Genomic DNA, 14,482 nt, shown 5'->3' with positions numbered 1-14,482 from the left:
TTTTTCAGAATCCTCAAGGACTCCTCTTATCACGTTTCCCAAGTTGAGCCTCTGTTTCCCCAAGTGGTAAGTGTTTTCAAAGTACCCTTTTAAATTAATTATGTCTTACAGAAACCGATGGTTACCTCTGAAATGAGAACAAAAGCTGCCGCCAGTGGTGTCCTTGGTATTAACCTTGAAGAGGTTCTCCTGCTTCCTTCAACTTCTGCTTTCATGAACATTTTCATAGGACACTGGGCCTCATTAGAATATGTTTGTTGAGATTCTTTCTTTGGTTTTGGTGAAATTGTTCTTAAGTGGATGATAAAAAACATTTTTTCAAAGTGTGAAAACTGGACTGAAGGCAACAGACATACAGTAGAGAAATGCAACTAATTACATTAACGTTCAGGTAGTGTGATATAGGTACAAATCTGGGGTATTACAACACTGTGTTTCTGAGGGAAATACTTTTGTACTCCACTACATTTATTTGACAGTTTTATTTACTACTTACTGTGTGATAAGTGATCACCTCATAAAATACGACACCTTGATATGGATAAAACCACGTAACAGAATATAAAGTAGTTCAAATTAGCTCCATCTCGACCAACTACAACAGCAATATGCTACATATACACTAATGCACCAGTAATAATAATACAAAAATAAAATATGTAATAGATTAGCAGTCAAAGGTGCCACTTTTCTGCATAAAGAGTACTTTTGTACTACTGTACTTGTGTATTTATACTGAAGTGACATTTTCAATGCACTTGCAATAATAGAGTTTTTTTGTAATTGTACTATTGATGCTCATACTTAACTAAACAGTCTGAATACTTAGATCACTAATGTCGACATGCAGTACCTTGGGTGATATGAAATTGTTGACACGCAGGTACCTTCTAAAAAACTACAGGTACAGTACTGTTTAATGTATTATTATTTGTATTTGTATTGTTTATATTATTTATTGTCTTACATTACACTTGCCTACGCCTTCAAGTGGAAGGCAACAGACATACAGTAGTGAAATGCAACGAATTACATTTACATTTAAGTACTGTTATATAGGTACAAAGAATGGTGCTGATTCAATAGAAGCGGCCTGTGCAGCCAATCAGCTGAAGCTCAGACCTTTGGCTGATTGGCTGATGGTAGTTCAGCTGTAGCTGTTAACAGGAGCTTTTTGTCTGTAGTTTAGGTATCCAAACAACCCAGCGGTTTCTGAACACAGCTGTGGTGCAGAGGTAGTACGTGAATGACCGTGATCACTGAGGTGCATGAGCCTTCATTGGGGGTGTCATCAGCCATGTGGTTAGGTTATCACGTCTGTCACCTACATAATCCAGTTAGCAGCGTTTGTTCATTAAAGTTCCTTAAGTTCATTAAACATCTGTTCACTCAGGAGAAAAGGTCACAGTGACCACGTTACAAGTGACAGCAGCTCAGAAACGTTTATCTTTTAAACTCCCAGCATGGCCCGCCTGCTGAGCCCGAGGCCCCCTGAAACACCACTCTAACCCCGACCCCTACCCACTCAAACACACACACCAGCAGCCTGGTTAATACATCCACATCCACATTTCTGTTCAGCAGGACTAGGTCATCACACAGCTAATTGATAAGTACACGGGTATCATTATCAATCATTTTAATTAGTAGGTGAAATAAACAATGTACTTTCTCAGCCAGCTGAAATAGTGGTTTCCTAATGGGGTTAACTTGTAATATTAATAACCTGTTAAAACCAGTACATTTTGTTATTTACAGCCTACCTGAGGACTAAACTTCAAACTAAAGGATCATGAATCAACATCCTCCTTAAGCTTTGCCCCAAACACTGATTGCACCAAATAGAACAAATGCAGTAAGAAAAAGCTCTTAAATGAAATAGAAAGCTTGCTTGTGACGCTTCAGCGGGCCCATTTGGTTTAGAGAACTTTAGAGGACCTGTTCTTTTTTTTGTTTTTCATGGTATTTATTTTTTATTGGGGAAAATACAGTACAGTGTTAGGAAATACATGAGAGAACGAGGATGGTATATGACCAAAGTGTACAAGGTAAATGCAAAATAAACGTTACAAATGCATGGTAGCTCTCTTTGTAACTACAGTGTTTTACAAGAACCAAGGAATGAACAAAGACTGACAAAATTTAACATTTAAGACGTTAGAGAATCAATATATTAGCCCTTACAAACCCAAAAAATGTTCTATAGTCTAATTTTAGGAAAGCATTATGGAAGGAATTATGTGTAGAGCTAAAAAGATTACTTGATTATAATTATTGATGATTATTTGATCGGTCCATAGAAAATTAGCTGGCAACTATTTTTTTAATCAATTAATTGTTCAGTCAGTAAAAAGAAGAAAAGCTGAACTTTGTATTGTTTGTAATGTCATGTTTCAAAAACCCAAGATATTTGGTTTGTTAACAAAGAAAACCAGCAAAGTTTTTCATTTGACAAGCCAGAGCCAGAAAATGTTTGACTTTTTTTTTTTTTGAACAACTTTTGCTTTAAAAATAACAGAAACTATTGATCAATTTTAAAATGAGTTAATCTGTTTTTCTGATGAATGACTGATCAGTTAATCGACAATTTGTTTAATTGATTATTTAATCAAAAATAATCCTTAGTTGCAGAACTTATATGCATTGAACAAAAACAGGCTAATACAGCTCTTGTAGTCTACAACAAGCAATATATTGCACTAAAATCATATATTTTACTGTATTTGGTAAAATTTAAGACTTCAAAATAATATTTTTTAGAGAAATGCTACACTTCAAAAATGTCCAAAACAGTCTGTCAGACTAGTTCATAGCTTCTTAAACTGGATTTATCTTTGTGGATTTATTGAAACATTATTCTCCAGTGTCTTTGGCTTGACCCCTGTTTAACCTGTGGGCAGGTAGGCACCTGGATTCTGGTAGCTGTAGTCTGGACAGACTTTCTGAACTAGTCTGTAGTCTGTGCTATAGAAAGACACGTAGATGCAGATGACCTGGAAAGGTTTGGAGCACATCCAGGTGACGTGGCTCTGAGTCTGCTCCTGAGCACACGTCTTTGATGGATCGTAGTTACACAAAATCACCTTCTTGTTTCGTTCAGTTTTCTCATAGTCCACTCTGCAGTTGAATGTCTTTGAGTCTTTGGGGTTGACGACACTTTGGCGCTCCAAGTCGAATTCCACCTCTTTCATCGGTGGGACAAGGCTGACAGAGACGTTGCCTACACCGGTGGAGTTGTGGCGGAAGTAGACTCCAAGAGAGCCGTTCCCGTGATCCACGATCTTACCCATTATCAGCAAATTCAGTTTGACTGTCTTGATGTTTGAGTAAAAGTCCCCCCAACTGAATGTCCTGGCGAATTTAGACGTTCCATGAACTTTCATGATGGGCTGAAGCTTGATTTTTAAAGATGGGTTGGAGTGTGACTGTGAGTTCCCTCCAAGTATTTCCCAAAGTCCCTGCTTTGAAAGAGGGATGAAGGGACTGATTGGTAGTTTGGTGTTTTGACTCCGAGTTTGAAGTGCCCAGTTCTTCTGTGAAGAAGGTTCTTGATCTTTGTTGACTTCAGACGATGCCCTCTTGTCAAAGGTGAAATCACCATGATGTTGTTGCCCAAGAACCAACTAGACAGAAAACCATGAGAGAAGTTAGGCATTGAGTACAATTGGAAGTATATTAACAAGAGAAATAGAGCAGAAAAGCTAAGTGTGTCAGGGGGTTCAGTTTACAATTATTCCATTTCCCAAAGCATATATGTATATGTTATGTGGTAAACCACTGCCAAACAGATGAAACAATGAGAAACACAGAGATTGAAAATTCTCAAAGAACTGAAAGTTTTACTCTCAAAATTTGTTTAATTCTAGAAATATGGCAAAAAAAAATAAATTTAGAATCAAAAATAAAAAAGCTCCTCGTGAATAATAGATAAAAATAATTTTTTTTTAAATTTATGCTGTGGCATTTAAGAATCTTGTAGGCGGTCTAACTACACACATACTCTTAGATTAGATTCTAAAAATGCATCATATTTGATGAGCTTAAAATGGCATGTATAACTGCAAACTTAACTAATCATCTTAGAACCTCATAGGAAAAAGAAAAAATATTCTATGTAATATATATCTGAAAATAATTGCAAAAGTAACAAGTAATATGGCAGTATTTCACAACAAAAGTTCTTGAGTAAATACACTATTTTTTTTATGTGATGTGCATCTAATTAGAATTCAGTGCCTTCAGTTCTTTACTTACCAAACAAATGGTTCCTTTCAGAAGTATCCATACAAAGCAATGACTGGCGAGCATCTCCATGTTTCATAAAATCCTATCAGAAGATCCATCCACTCTAATGTTAAGTTCATTCAGGCCGAGTTAAGTTTTGGAAGTCCATGCTGAGTGGCTGCATCCTCATTAAACACTGGGACAAACACGCAGTTAAACCTGTGTGCTGCAGCCTCAACTCACCGCACACACACTGAGGCTTTCTCAGATCTGGAGATTTTTAACACTCAGTATTGCTGTGTCTGCTCTCTCTCTCTCTCTGTCACCCCCTCTGTCTCATGCACCCACCTGCCCAATCACACACACACATAGACACACACACACACACACACACACACACACACACACAACATTGCTAACGTTGCTAACATTATCACACTGTATCTCATGCCTGTAGTTGTCCCTTTGTTTTTGTCAGTGAAAATCATCTGACATTATCTTCTGGGTGAGTAAAATATGTATTTAACGCTGATTAAATAGAGAATTTGCTTTTCTTTCATTGTGTTTGAGAGGCAAACAGGACAGTATAATTCTGCCATCTTGTGGCCAGATTATATAGTGCAGCCAAATTAGAGATGACTTGCGCGAGTCTCTAGTTGAGGCTCAGCTGCTGCTGTCTTTAGTTTAATACTGGTGCATTAATTTAGAACAGCAGAAATTTCCATCATAGGTGTCCGGTTAAACTGTTCTTCCAACCAATCAGAAAACTTGGCCATGGTATACATCAGTGATAATTATAGATTCTGGGTAATTGGATCAAACTGTGATGCCGTGATGCAGTGGCTTAGTCTGCTGCTGCATATCAAGTGAATTAGTGTGCTTAGATGTAGCAATGTTCCTATATTCTGAAGTTGCTCCTTCCTGCGTTTCTATCAAGGACAACAGTCGTTTCAGCAGAGTGGCTGCTCTTAAAATCCAAGTGATTTGGATCAAGAAGGGCGTTCCTAGAGAGGAATTCTGAGACCTGTTTGAAAAATGCCCTTTCAATAGACTGTAAGATAAGACAGTAAGAATGGAACTAAAAAAACATGTCTATAGTTCTCGAGTTGGGCAGTGTTGAGTGAAGGCTTTTTGAGCAGGGGCGTTAGCCAAGCCTGTTCTAATAGCTTTGATACTGTGGCTTCCTTTTCTGAATATATAAGAAAAAGCTGTGCCTTTAAGTTTCTAAATTAAATTACCTTAATTTTGCAAATTTCTTAATTTCTTTGACGGATGGCTAGCAATAGCCGAAGTGTGCTTGACAAACTGATATTGCATTAATTCGCATGTGCAGACGTGGAAACTGAACTTGTGCATGAAGCGTTATGAGGCAGCAGTAGCAAGTAGACCATGGATTTATACACTGATTTACCATCTCTGTGCAAGATCCACAGTGAGTTTGAGAAGTTTGAGACAGAATATTATTGTCCAGGAATAGCTCGATACATATGTTGTGAGTTTGTAAAGAGTGAGAGAGAGAGAGGGAGAGAGTGGCGATGCTGGCGACTGCAGCAGAGAGTTAGCGTGTTCGTTAGCAGTTAGCAGTATAGCTCTGAATGTACAGTGCGATGTATGTGCACTTTAGGCTGTTTATGCTACAACTACAGCTCCTCAAGACCGAAGTTCCTGCGTCTCTGCTTCCCAACTAAAGTCCAGACCCTGAGCCGGGAAAGATAAATAACACTGGATAATACAGTATTCTGCATTGTCACTGGAGTGTGTCATTGTCAGTTAATGGTAAATATTTTCAGTGGGAGTAATTTTTAGATATTTTCTGCCTCCATACTGCACATTTGATATATTTAGTGTCAAGTGAGAATAATAATCCGAATACCTCTTCAACCAGGAAGGAGAAAGGTGAAGATGTCCAGGCAGAGAGCATCAAGGTGCAGGAGAGAGACTTTCAGCACAGGAAAGGCCCTGAATTTAAGAGAGAAATCATTGGTACTACTGCTGTCACAAAAAGGTATGTTTCAGTCTGGACCATATTTTTCTCATTGGTGTAGTAAACAGCTGAATTGCACACTGAGTTGGGGGGTGGGGTCTTGGCTCTGCGTGCCTATCTGTAAAAGTCATTGCACGATGAAGTTCCACTTTTGTTTTATGTGACAGGTATACTAATAGAGAAATGTGGCACACTCACGGTGCATATGCACAGGGCCCAGATTTTTGTGCCACACCACTGGCAGCTACTGACGCACAATCTTCTAAATTCTTTGCATGCTTTTTATACAGGTGCAAAGAAATTTTCACATGGAACTGAACCAACAGTCACATAACATCCCTACAGCTGCCAAATTTCTGATTGTTACTTACCTGTTACTTAAACAAAAGAAAGGTAAATGTTTGCAAGCTTTTACTTTCATAGCAACCAGGAAGTTGCACTATAATTACAGCTGCAGGTCCTGACAAATTGAGACAATAAGCATGTGAATCATTTCTAGTGACTGAGGTAAAACAAATTTTCAAATAACAGACAAACGAAAACCTTTGGAGCACTTTATCAACATACACATTAAAACATTAATTTTGTGTTTGATTGAAGTTGAAGATAAAGAAGAAACATGATTCCAGTAGAGGTAATTTAATTCATTCACGTGCAGTGGGTTTTTTTGTTTTTTTTGATTCCAGGATTAACATGTACTTGGAAAATCCTCCGCCTCCCTCAATCTACTTTTGCTCATGGCTCAGGTCTAATTGCAGGTTTTGCTTTTTTCTCTGCTTCTAAGCCCTGATTTACGGTAAGGAAGACGATTAAAAGATGATCGGATGTCACTCCCAAATCAGGACAAAGTTAGAGACCGATCTTATGGCTGTTACTAAATGGACCCAAAGCTGTGCATCACATCAGCAACAAACAAACATTTTGATTGACCTTCCTGGTGTTTTCTGGTTAAATATGAACCATTTTTGCAATTTCACTGTGACAAAAAACATGCCTCTCTTTCCTGATTACAGTAAGGTTTCAGAGTATCAACGGCACAGTTTCTTGATGCAGTATAATCTTGTTTTTTCTATTTCTTGTTTATCTATCTCTTGAGCTCTGTCACTTGGGGCAGTGACTTGCTATAAGTCTAATGAAGGGAATCCACTCTTTTCTGGTTGTGTGCCATGCCTCAAACGCTTGTTGGAAACAAACAGCAACCTCTGGGGCTGCAAGACAAATCCAAAAACCTCAAATGGCCACTGGAGGCTGGCTCCAAAAGCAAGTCAATGCAGATAGACTCCCATGTTAAAATGCCCAACTTTACAGCAGGAGCAAACATGTTTACAGGCTGATACAAACAGCTTCAGCTACTTTCCTTTTCACTTAATAACAACTGTATGGGGTTGAATTTTTGTATAACTCCCCCATTTAAATTTTATTAGGGTTTTAAGTAATTGGGGGAATGGCCATTCTGAGTGACAGGTGGGTGCCTTCACAGTTAGCAAAACCACTTGGTGTGTAGCTGCTAGCTGTGAGCTACTGTTTGTGGTGTTGGTGCCTTTTCAAGGATTTTTCATGCAAATATTGAGCAAATAAAATGGCTTGTGCGGTTAAGTGACTAACAGAAAATGATATACAGGAATGTAATGTGTAGTGATAATATGAGACCAATACAAAAATATAACAAGCTCATAATAGAAAAATCACATTCGTCTATATTCTTTAGCGTGTATTCCTTGCATCGATCAAAAATGACAACTCAAAATTACAATAGTACTCACATATGTTATACTATTTCATGTTCATGCACCATGTGTATGGAACAATTACTTTATAAGTATTAGATAAGGATGTTGTATAAAAATGTTTTCATAATCATGCAAAATACTTTATGAGTCAAGCTTTCAGTTTGAGAAACTGGTTCATTTGGGTACAGTGTGTCATTCCATGATTAAGAAGGAAGTAGGGAATTACAAGTTGCACAAGCTGAGGAAGAAAACACACAAGAAACATCAATAAGAATTTCTACACACTTGACTGTGCATGGAGAGAAAATATCATGGTGTGTGGTTGTGTACACATCAAATCCATTTGATCCGAGATATTTTGCCATTTGTCATTTTTGTACGTTTTCAACATATCCATATAATTTTCCTTCCTGATAATACCATCTGGTTTGTAGCATGATGCAGCATGATGCCCCCAACCCTGTGCTTCACAGTTGGAATGATGTTCTTCAGCTTGCAAGCCTCATCCTTTCTGCTCCGAACACATGATGGTCATTACGGCCAAACAGTTCAATATTAGTTTCATCAGACCACAGGACATTTTTCCAGAAAATAAGATGTAGTTGCAAATTGTAGTCTGCCTTTTTTATGGCGGTTTTGGAGCAGTGGCTTCTTCCTTGTTGAGCACCCTTTTAGGTTATGTCAATATAGGACTCGTTTTATTGTGGATGTCATATTTTTGTACCTGCATCTTCACTTTGATTGGAAATTCAATTCATTCAGATGGCTTTGGCCCTCTCTCAAACAGTCAGTACAGACTAATTCTACTGCATATGTCATGTTACAATAATGCTATGTTGTACAGATAAAATAGATCCAAGGTCTTCTCACATCTGTTGTTGGTCAGTAACTTCCAAGTCAGTACCTCTTAACACTTCTAATGATCTGCTTCCCCACAGATTCATGATTAAAATAATGAGGTTGACTAGAACTGTTAACTCCTGAATAAATACACCTCATGAAAACTGTTCACAATCTTCAGATTATTCAGACCAGTAGGGTTTTTTTTTAATACATTTTTTGATTTTTTTTTTTTTTTTCGAATTTTCAAAAATAAAGCTGAAGTGAGGAATCTTAGAGATGGATATCTCAAACATGAGCAAATAAAACTGAAACTTTCTAGATCGCACTAAACATAAGTGAGATAATATGTTCCTCTGTAATCTAAGCAAACCAGCCCTTTATGAGATGTTCTGATAACGCACGCAACATGAGGGACTGAAAGCAATAAATTACAACATAAAGCAGGTTATATGTTCTCAGAGGTTAAGACTGAAATGAGCAGTATTGCAAAAATCAAGTTCATATTTTTGTTTTGTTATTTTTACTGTTTTATAGGAAAACTATAAGACTTTGGTAGACATATTACATCCCAGTTTCATTTCTGCTCAGCACAGTCTGTTACCTTAATTATTCTCTATGAACAATGGAATGTTTGGTTCACTTGTTATGAGGAAGCAATGAGATTTAATCCATGTGATACACCTGTAACTGGTCAAACCACAGATTTATGGGACCGTGCCAGCTATTACTATATAAAGCCTTGTTGCAGCTCTGCTGTCTTGCTTGGATGAGGGATAAAAAAAACTAAAGCATCACATATGAGCAGGTAATTAATTTATTTATTATTAAGTGAAACATTATTTCCAAACTGCTGTGTTTCATAATGATAGCAATAGCTTATTTGTATCTGAATTTTGGTAATAACTATTAAGTGATCATTTCAATTCTATTGAAGGCAACAGTCTGATAAACGGCTGCACTCTGCAGTGACAATGAATTTAATCTAATAAAGCAATGTTTTGATTTAACAGATACCGCCATCTGACATTGTCAAAATTTAAATTTATTTATTTTTATTACCATTATGACTTCAGAAACATAAGTGATATTTAAAATCCTGTTTGACAGTTAACATGATATTAATTTAAAATATGACTTAAGAAATAACGCTTTGAGCCAAACAACAAGTGATTTGTTTTTGGAAGTTGTACTTCATTGTACTTGCATGAATAAAAATGTTGCACATGATTGCTAATAATCTGTACTATGGACATGTAATAGATCTCATGATCATCACGCATTTAAATCTTTTGCCATTGAAAACCAATTTACAGGACTACAGGCATCCTTTGTGGGGTATGCGCTCTCTGTCTGCTTTTTTTTTTATCACACTGGAATTTAATCATTATGTTTGATTAGCAGGTTTGAATTTTGAGTTTTGGAAAATGGGATGTCAAATCATGTTGCATCTGCTGCTTCTGGGGATGTTAGGTAAGTATTTAATTAAATCAAATCCATTGAAATTCCCTTTTTATTTCTGTTGAAGCATTTACAAAAATTCACTAACTGACCTTTATTTATTGATGTTAAAAACCTCTGATTTTTGTCCAATTATATTTATGAACTTGCTGACACAGGTACGGTGGCTCCTCAGATTGCAGGTAAGTTGACGCTTTGATCACCTCTTAGTTTTTGTTTGTTCATATTTTTCACAGGCCATATGTCAAAATCAGAAGCTCTATTTTCAAGATTTGAAATATGTAACACTTCACAGGAAAGAACATGAATTCTGTCACAATAGTTCACAATTTACATCCCCTGACAGTGTTAAATGGCACTTGACACTGATATAGCACAGTAAAAGGTAAGTGTGTGTTTGTGGCGATACCACACTTTGACACTAGAGGTAGTAGTTTCCTTTGCGGTATGCCAAAGAGTTGGCTGCTTATTCTACAGTGTTTTACTGCCCCCTCTGGTTGCACCTGGGATGTGTCTGAAGTGAGCTCTGTTGCACCTATTACCACACCCAACCATGCTGTCATGGCATACCAACACACTGTACAGTACACTCAGCCAAAACTAGATCTTCAGGGTGTGTTAAATAGCTTTTTGACATGGGCCTTTTTCGTGGCAGACATTTTGACCTACCAGAGGTGAAACAAATTTTGTTAACAATGTCTCAGCTCCATGACGTGTCCCAGTAAGACATGAAAGTGAGACGGGATGCACAATATCAAGACCCTGGAACTAGCTTACCTACATTGTTTGGCACAAGCATTCACTGGGACTCAAAGATGAACTGATCAAATTTTTGTGGTCAAAGGTCAAAGTCATGATGACCTCACAAAACATGGTTTTGGCCTTGTGAACACAATATCTCTGTAATGCCCAGATGTTATTTCATTACCTCTGGCACACTGTGGCTCTCAAATTCATATGCTAATTATGACACACGTTAACCCAAATGTCTGTAAGGATACAATGAAGTGATAAATCCTTATGGGCATATCATATCCAAATGGTCAAAGGTCAACATCACTGTGACATCATAATGTTCTTCAAAAACATTTCTGGCCATTATGCAATACTGTAACTCAGGAAGGGGAGATTATGACCATATTTTCTGCAACTTGGCTGGTTGGCGGAGGCACCACGAGGCAGTAATTCTAGTTTTAATTGTATCTTTTATTCTTCTCTTTTTTTAAATGTAAACATCTTTTGTTCTTTCTAGGACCCCTCTACCTAATTTCTGGAACAACAAGCTCTCGATCAGACGATGGAAGTTCTCCACGGATTGTCCTGCAGAGACCTTTCGTTTACTTCGGACACTCATACAATCAGATTTATGTATGTAAAAATAGTTTTAGCAGACTGCAACATCCGTAATGTTTTAAGGTTTTTTTCTGGTATGTTTTGTGGAAGAATCACATTTTCATCCGCTTGTCAGCAAATCACTTCCAACACAAGAACTTTGTTTTAAATATGAAATAATAAATAAATGAAACTAATTAATAAATAAAATGAATTAGAGAAGCAAAGAATATTTTGTGAAACATAGCTTAATTCATATTTAACTTCAACTTTACCTAAATGTCACAAATATTAAAGAATTACTGGAGTTACTTGTTGTCAAAATATTGTTACATCCATAACATGGTCATTCTGTAAAATACTGTGGCAATAAATATGTTGATATTTGATTATGCAATTGTCAGACTGTCGTAGTCATTTACTTATTCTTGCTTAGTGAGAACTGGTTTATGTGTTTCCAGATGAACCACAACGGACACCTGACCTTTGCTAGTCCATGGTACCGTTACACACCTCAACAGTTTCCACTGCATGGATCCAGAGACATCATCGCCCCATTCTGGACAGATCTGGACAACAGAGGAAATGGTCAGGTCATCTACAACCAATACACCAACGGCAATGTCCTTCAACAAGCTACACAGGACATTAATGCCTACTTCCCAGGACTGCACTTTAATGCCAACTGGGTCTTTGTTGCAACATGGTATCAGGTGGCTTACTTTCCAACCACTGGCACAGTAAGTCAGCTTGTTCTAAATGGGGAAGTTCATATATTTGTATGTGTGTCTGCCTGTTGCTATATTTACTATCTGACTAACCACAAGTACATTTTTTTCAGCAAACAACCGTCCAAGCTGTCTTGATTTCTGGTGGCCACTACTCATTTGTGCTGATGAACTATGGGATAATAGCTGCAACAACTCGCAATATACAGGTGAGAGCCTACAAAGAACCAAATTGTAAAAGGTGTTTTAAAGTGTCCAAGCTGTATTCAAAACTGAATGGTGCAATGCCAATGTTCAAAGACAAAAAACATATATTATAATATTTCTATGTGACATGTATTTCCAGGCTGGATATGACACAGTCGGTTCTGCTCACCATTTCACCATCCCGGGATCTTTTGCTAGTAATGCAACAGGCATTAACTCAGTTTTCCGCCTGAGCAGCAATGTCAATGTACCCGGTCGCTGGGCGTTCCGCACCGACAATGGATCAAGAGGCTGCACTTACAATGGTAAGAGCAGAACCAAGGGTGATCACTATAGATACTTTTTTTCTTACACTAATGTGGATATGTGATCAGTGAAAAAGAGACGTCTGTCCTTATTGTTGACTATTGATTAATGTGTTATATGTTGCACATAGCCGACCGTACTGTGCACTATTACATAGAAATATCCTGATATAAAGATAATCTAAGTAGAAAGTACAATTAAAAAATGTAGAAATGTATTGTTATTTGTATTGGTATGTCAAAGCAGTAATCAAAATTCAAAAGTAGGGCATCTGTCCTACAAGATCAAGCAGGAGCATGGACATCCCTGTTACAAGACAGCTGGGATTTTTCTTCCACTCATTTTTTGTCACCAGTCTACTGTTTGCTCTAAAAGTCATGGTAAAAATGTCCTGACAACCTAAAAGAGTCAAATGGTTAAAATACTAATAGTATTTATGTTTTGAAGTTAAGGCCTTCCAAACAACCTTTCTATTATTTTCTTCAAAGGTGAATCCGTGCAGCTGGGTGACTCGTTTCTGGAGGACAGTGCATGTACAGAGAAGTGCACCTGCACCTCAGCAGGTCTGCAGTGTGTCAGTCAACGCTGCTCCTTTCAAATCTGCCGGCCAACTTCCTTTCAGTTCACCTGCCAGACAGTGCAGAGACGCACCTGCACCATAAGTGGTGATCCACATTACTATACCTTCGATGGCACACTGTTTCACTTTCAGGGCACCTGCACCTACGTTCTCTCAGAACAGTGTGGTCGTGGGCTGCCCTACTATCGTGTAGAGGGTAAGAATGAGCACCGGGGGAGCACTCACGTTTCCTGGACAAGACTGGTCAAAGTGTATGTCTATAATGAGACTATCGAGCTTGTCAAAGGACGACGCAGTGAGGCTAAGGTTAGCAACGAGAACTTCACTTATTCATAATAAGTTATATACAGTATATACCTGTTATATTTTTATGTAGTTAATACTTTTTACAACAATGTCTTTGCCTGTTTCTGTTCTGATAGGTTAATGGAAACTTTGCAGCCACTCCGTTCTCCCTTCACAATGGCACCATCCAAGTTTATGAGTCAGGTTTTTCTGTGGTCATCAGTACTGACTTTGGCTTGGTAGTTTCCTACGACACAAATCATTATGTTAGAATCAGTTTGCCCCACACTTACCAGAATGCAACATGTGGCCTGTGTGGAAACTTCAACCACCACCCTGGGGACGACTTTCAAACGCCCCAAGGCGAGGTTGTGAGCTCTGATGTAGTTTTTGCCAACAGTTGGAAAGTATCAGGGGACGATGAGCCTGGATGTGACGAGCGGTGTGGAGGCCTGGACTGTGCTGCCTGCACTGACCATGAAACAGCTTTATACAGCAATGCGGACCATTGTGGTATCCTCCAGAGCAGTTCTGGACCCTTTGCTGCTTGCCATCTACGACTTCCACCGCAAACATTTGTACAGAGTTGTGTGTATGATCTGTGTGTCGGACAAGGCTATCAGCCCATTCTGTGCCAAGCCCTAAATGTTTATGCAAGTCAGTGTCAGCAGAATGGTGTCCAGCTGCCAAGCTGGAGGAGACGTGACTTCTGTGGTAAGTCTGTCAGTCATTCAACACTATTTCATAATATAATTTCAAAATGTCCTTGATGTCAGTATCAATGTTGTTTGCTTGTACCTAGAAA

At 38.1% G+C, this 14,482-nt stretch overlaps 2 protein-coding genes across 2 annotated transcripts in view; one reads left to right on the top strand and one right to left on the bottom strand.

The window, feature by feature from the left end:
- Positions 1-2,885: 2,885 nt before the first annotated feature.
- LOC111219620 (neurexophilin-1-like) lies at positions 2,886-4,314 on the bottom strand. The gene is made up of 2 exons (XM_022742334.1): positions 4,255-4,314; positions 2,886-3,623 (listed from the first exon to the last, which is right to left on the bottom strand). The coding sequence occupies exons 1-2, from the start codon at positions 4,312-4,314 to the stop codon at positions 2,886-2,888; spliced, it is 798 nt and encodes a 265-aa protein (XP_022598055.1).
- A 5,215-nt stretch (positions 4,315-9,529) lies between these two features.
- The window catches only part of LOC111220272 (alpha-tectorin-like), a 17,350-nt gene continuing 12,397 nt past the window's right edge, over positions 9,530-14,482 (top strand). Inside the window, exons 1-9 of the mRNA XM_022743300.1 lie at positions 9,530-9,586; positions 10,180-10,251; positions 10,398-10,421; positions 11,492-11,607; positions 12,033-12,311; positions 12,413-12,508; positions 12,646-12,811; positions 13,301-13,698; positions 13,815-14,391. Coding sequence (XP_022599021.1) covers positions 10,206-10,251; positions 10,398-10,421; positions 11,492-11,607; positions 12,033-12,311; positions 12,413-12,508; positions 12,646-12,811; positions 13,301-13,698; positions 13,815-14,391 — 1,702 coding nt within the window. The 5' untranslated portion in view covers positions 9,530-9,586; positions 10,180-10,205. The remainder of the gene's footprint in view (positions 9,587-10,179; positions 10,252-10,397; positions 10,422-11,491; positions 11,608-12,032; positions 12,312-12,412; positions 12,509-12,645; positions 12,812-13,300; positions 13,699-13,814; positions 14,392-14,482) is intronic.

Source organism: Seriola dumerili, unplaced genomic scaffold (assembly GCF_002260705.1).
Source record: "Seriola dumerili isolate Sdu_G_001 unplaced genomic scaffold, Sdu_1.0 BDQW01000068.1, whole genome shotgun sequence".
Classification (NCBI taxonomy): Eukaryota; Metazoa; Chordata; class Actinopteri; order Carangiformes; family Carangidae; genus Seriola; species Seriola dumerili.
This window is presented reverse-complemented; position numbering and strand designations above follow the sequence as displayed.

What these genes read in the sequence shown, in the direction of transcription:
- LOC111219620 (XM_022742334.1), bottom strand. Translation starts at nt 4,314, where the DNA reads ATGGAGATGCTCGCCAGTCATTGCTTTGTATGGATACTTCTGAAAGGA. An exon ending in TGAAAGGAACCATTTGTTTG is followed by an intron (nt 3,624 to 4,254) that starts GTAAGTAAAGAA and finishes TTTTCTGTCTAG; the next exon opens with TTGGTTCTTGGGCAACAACA.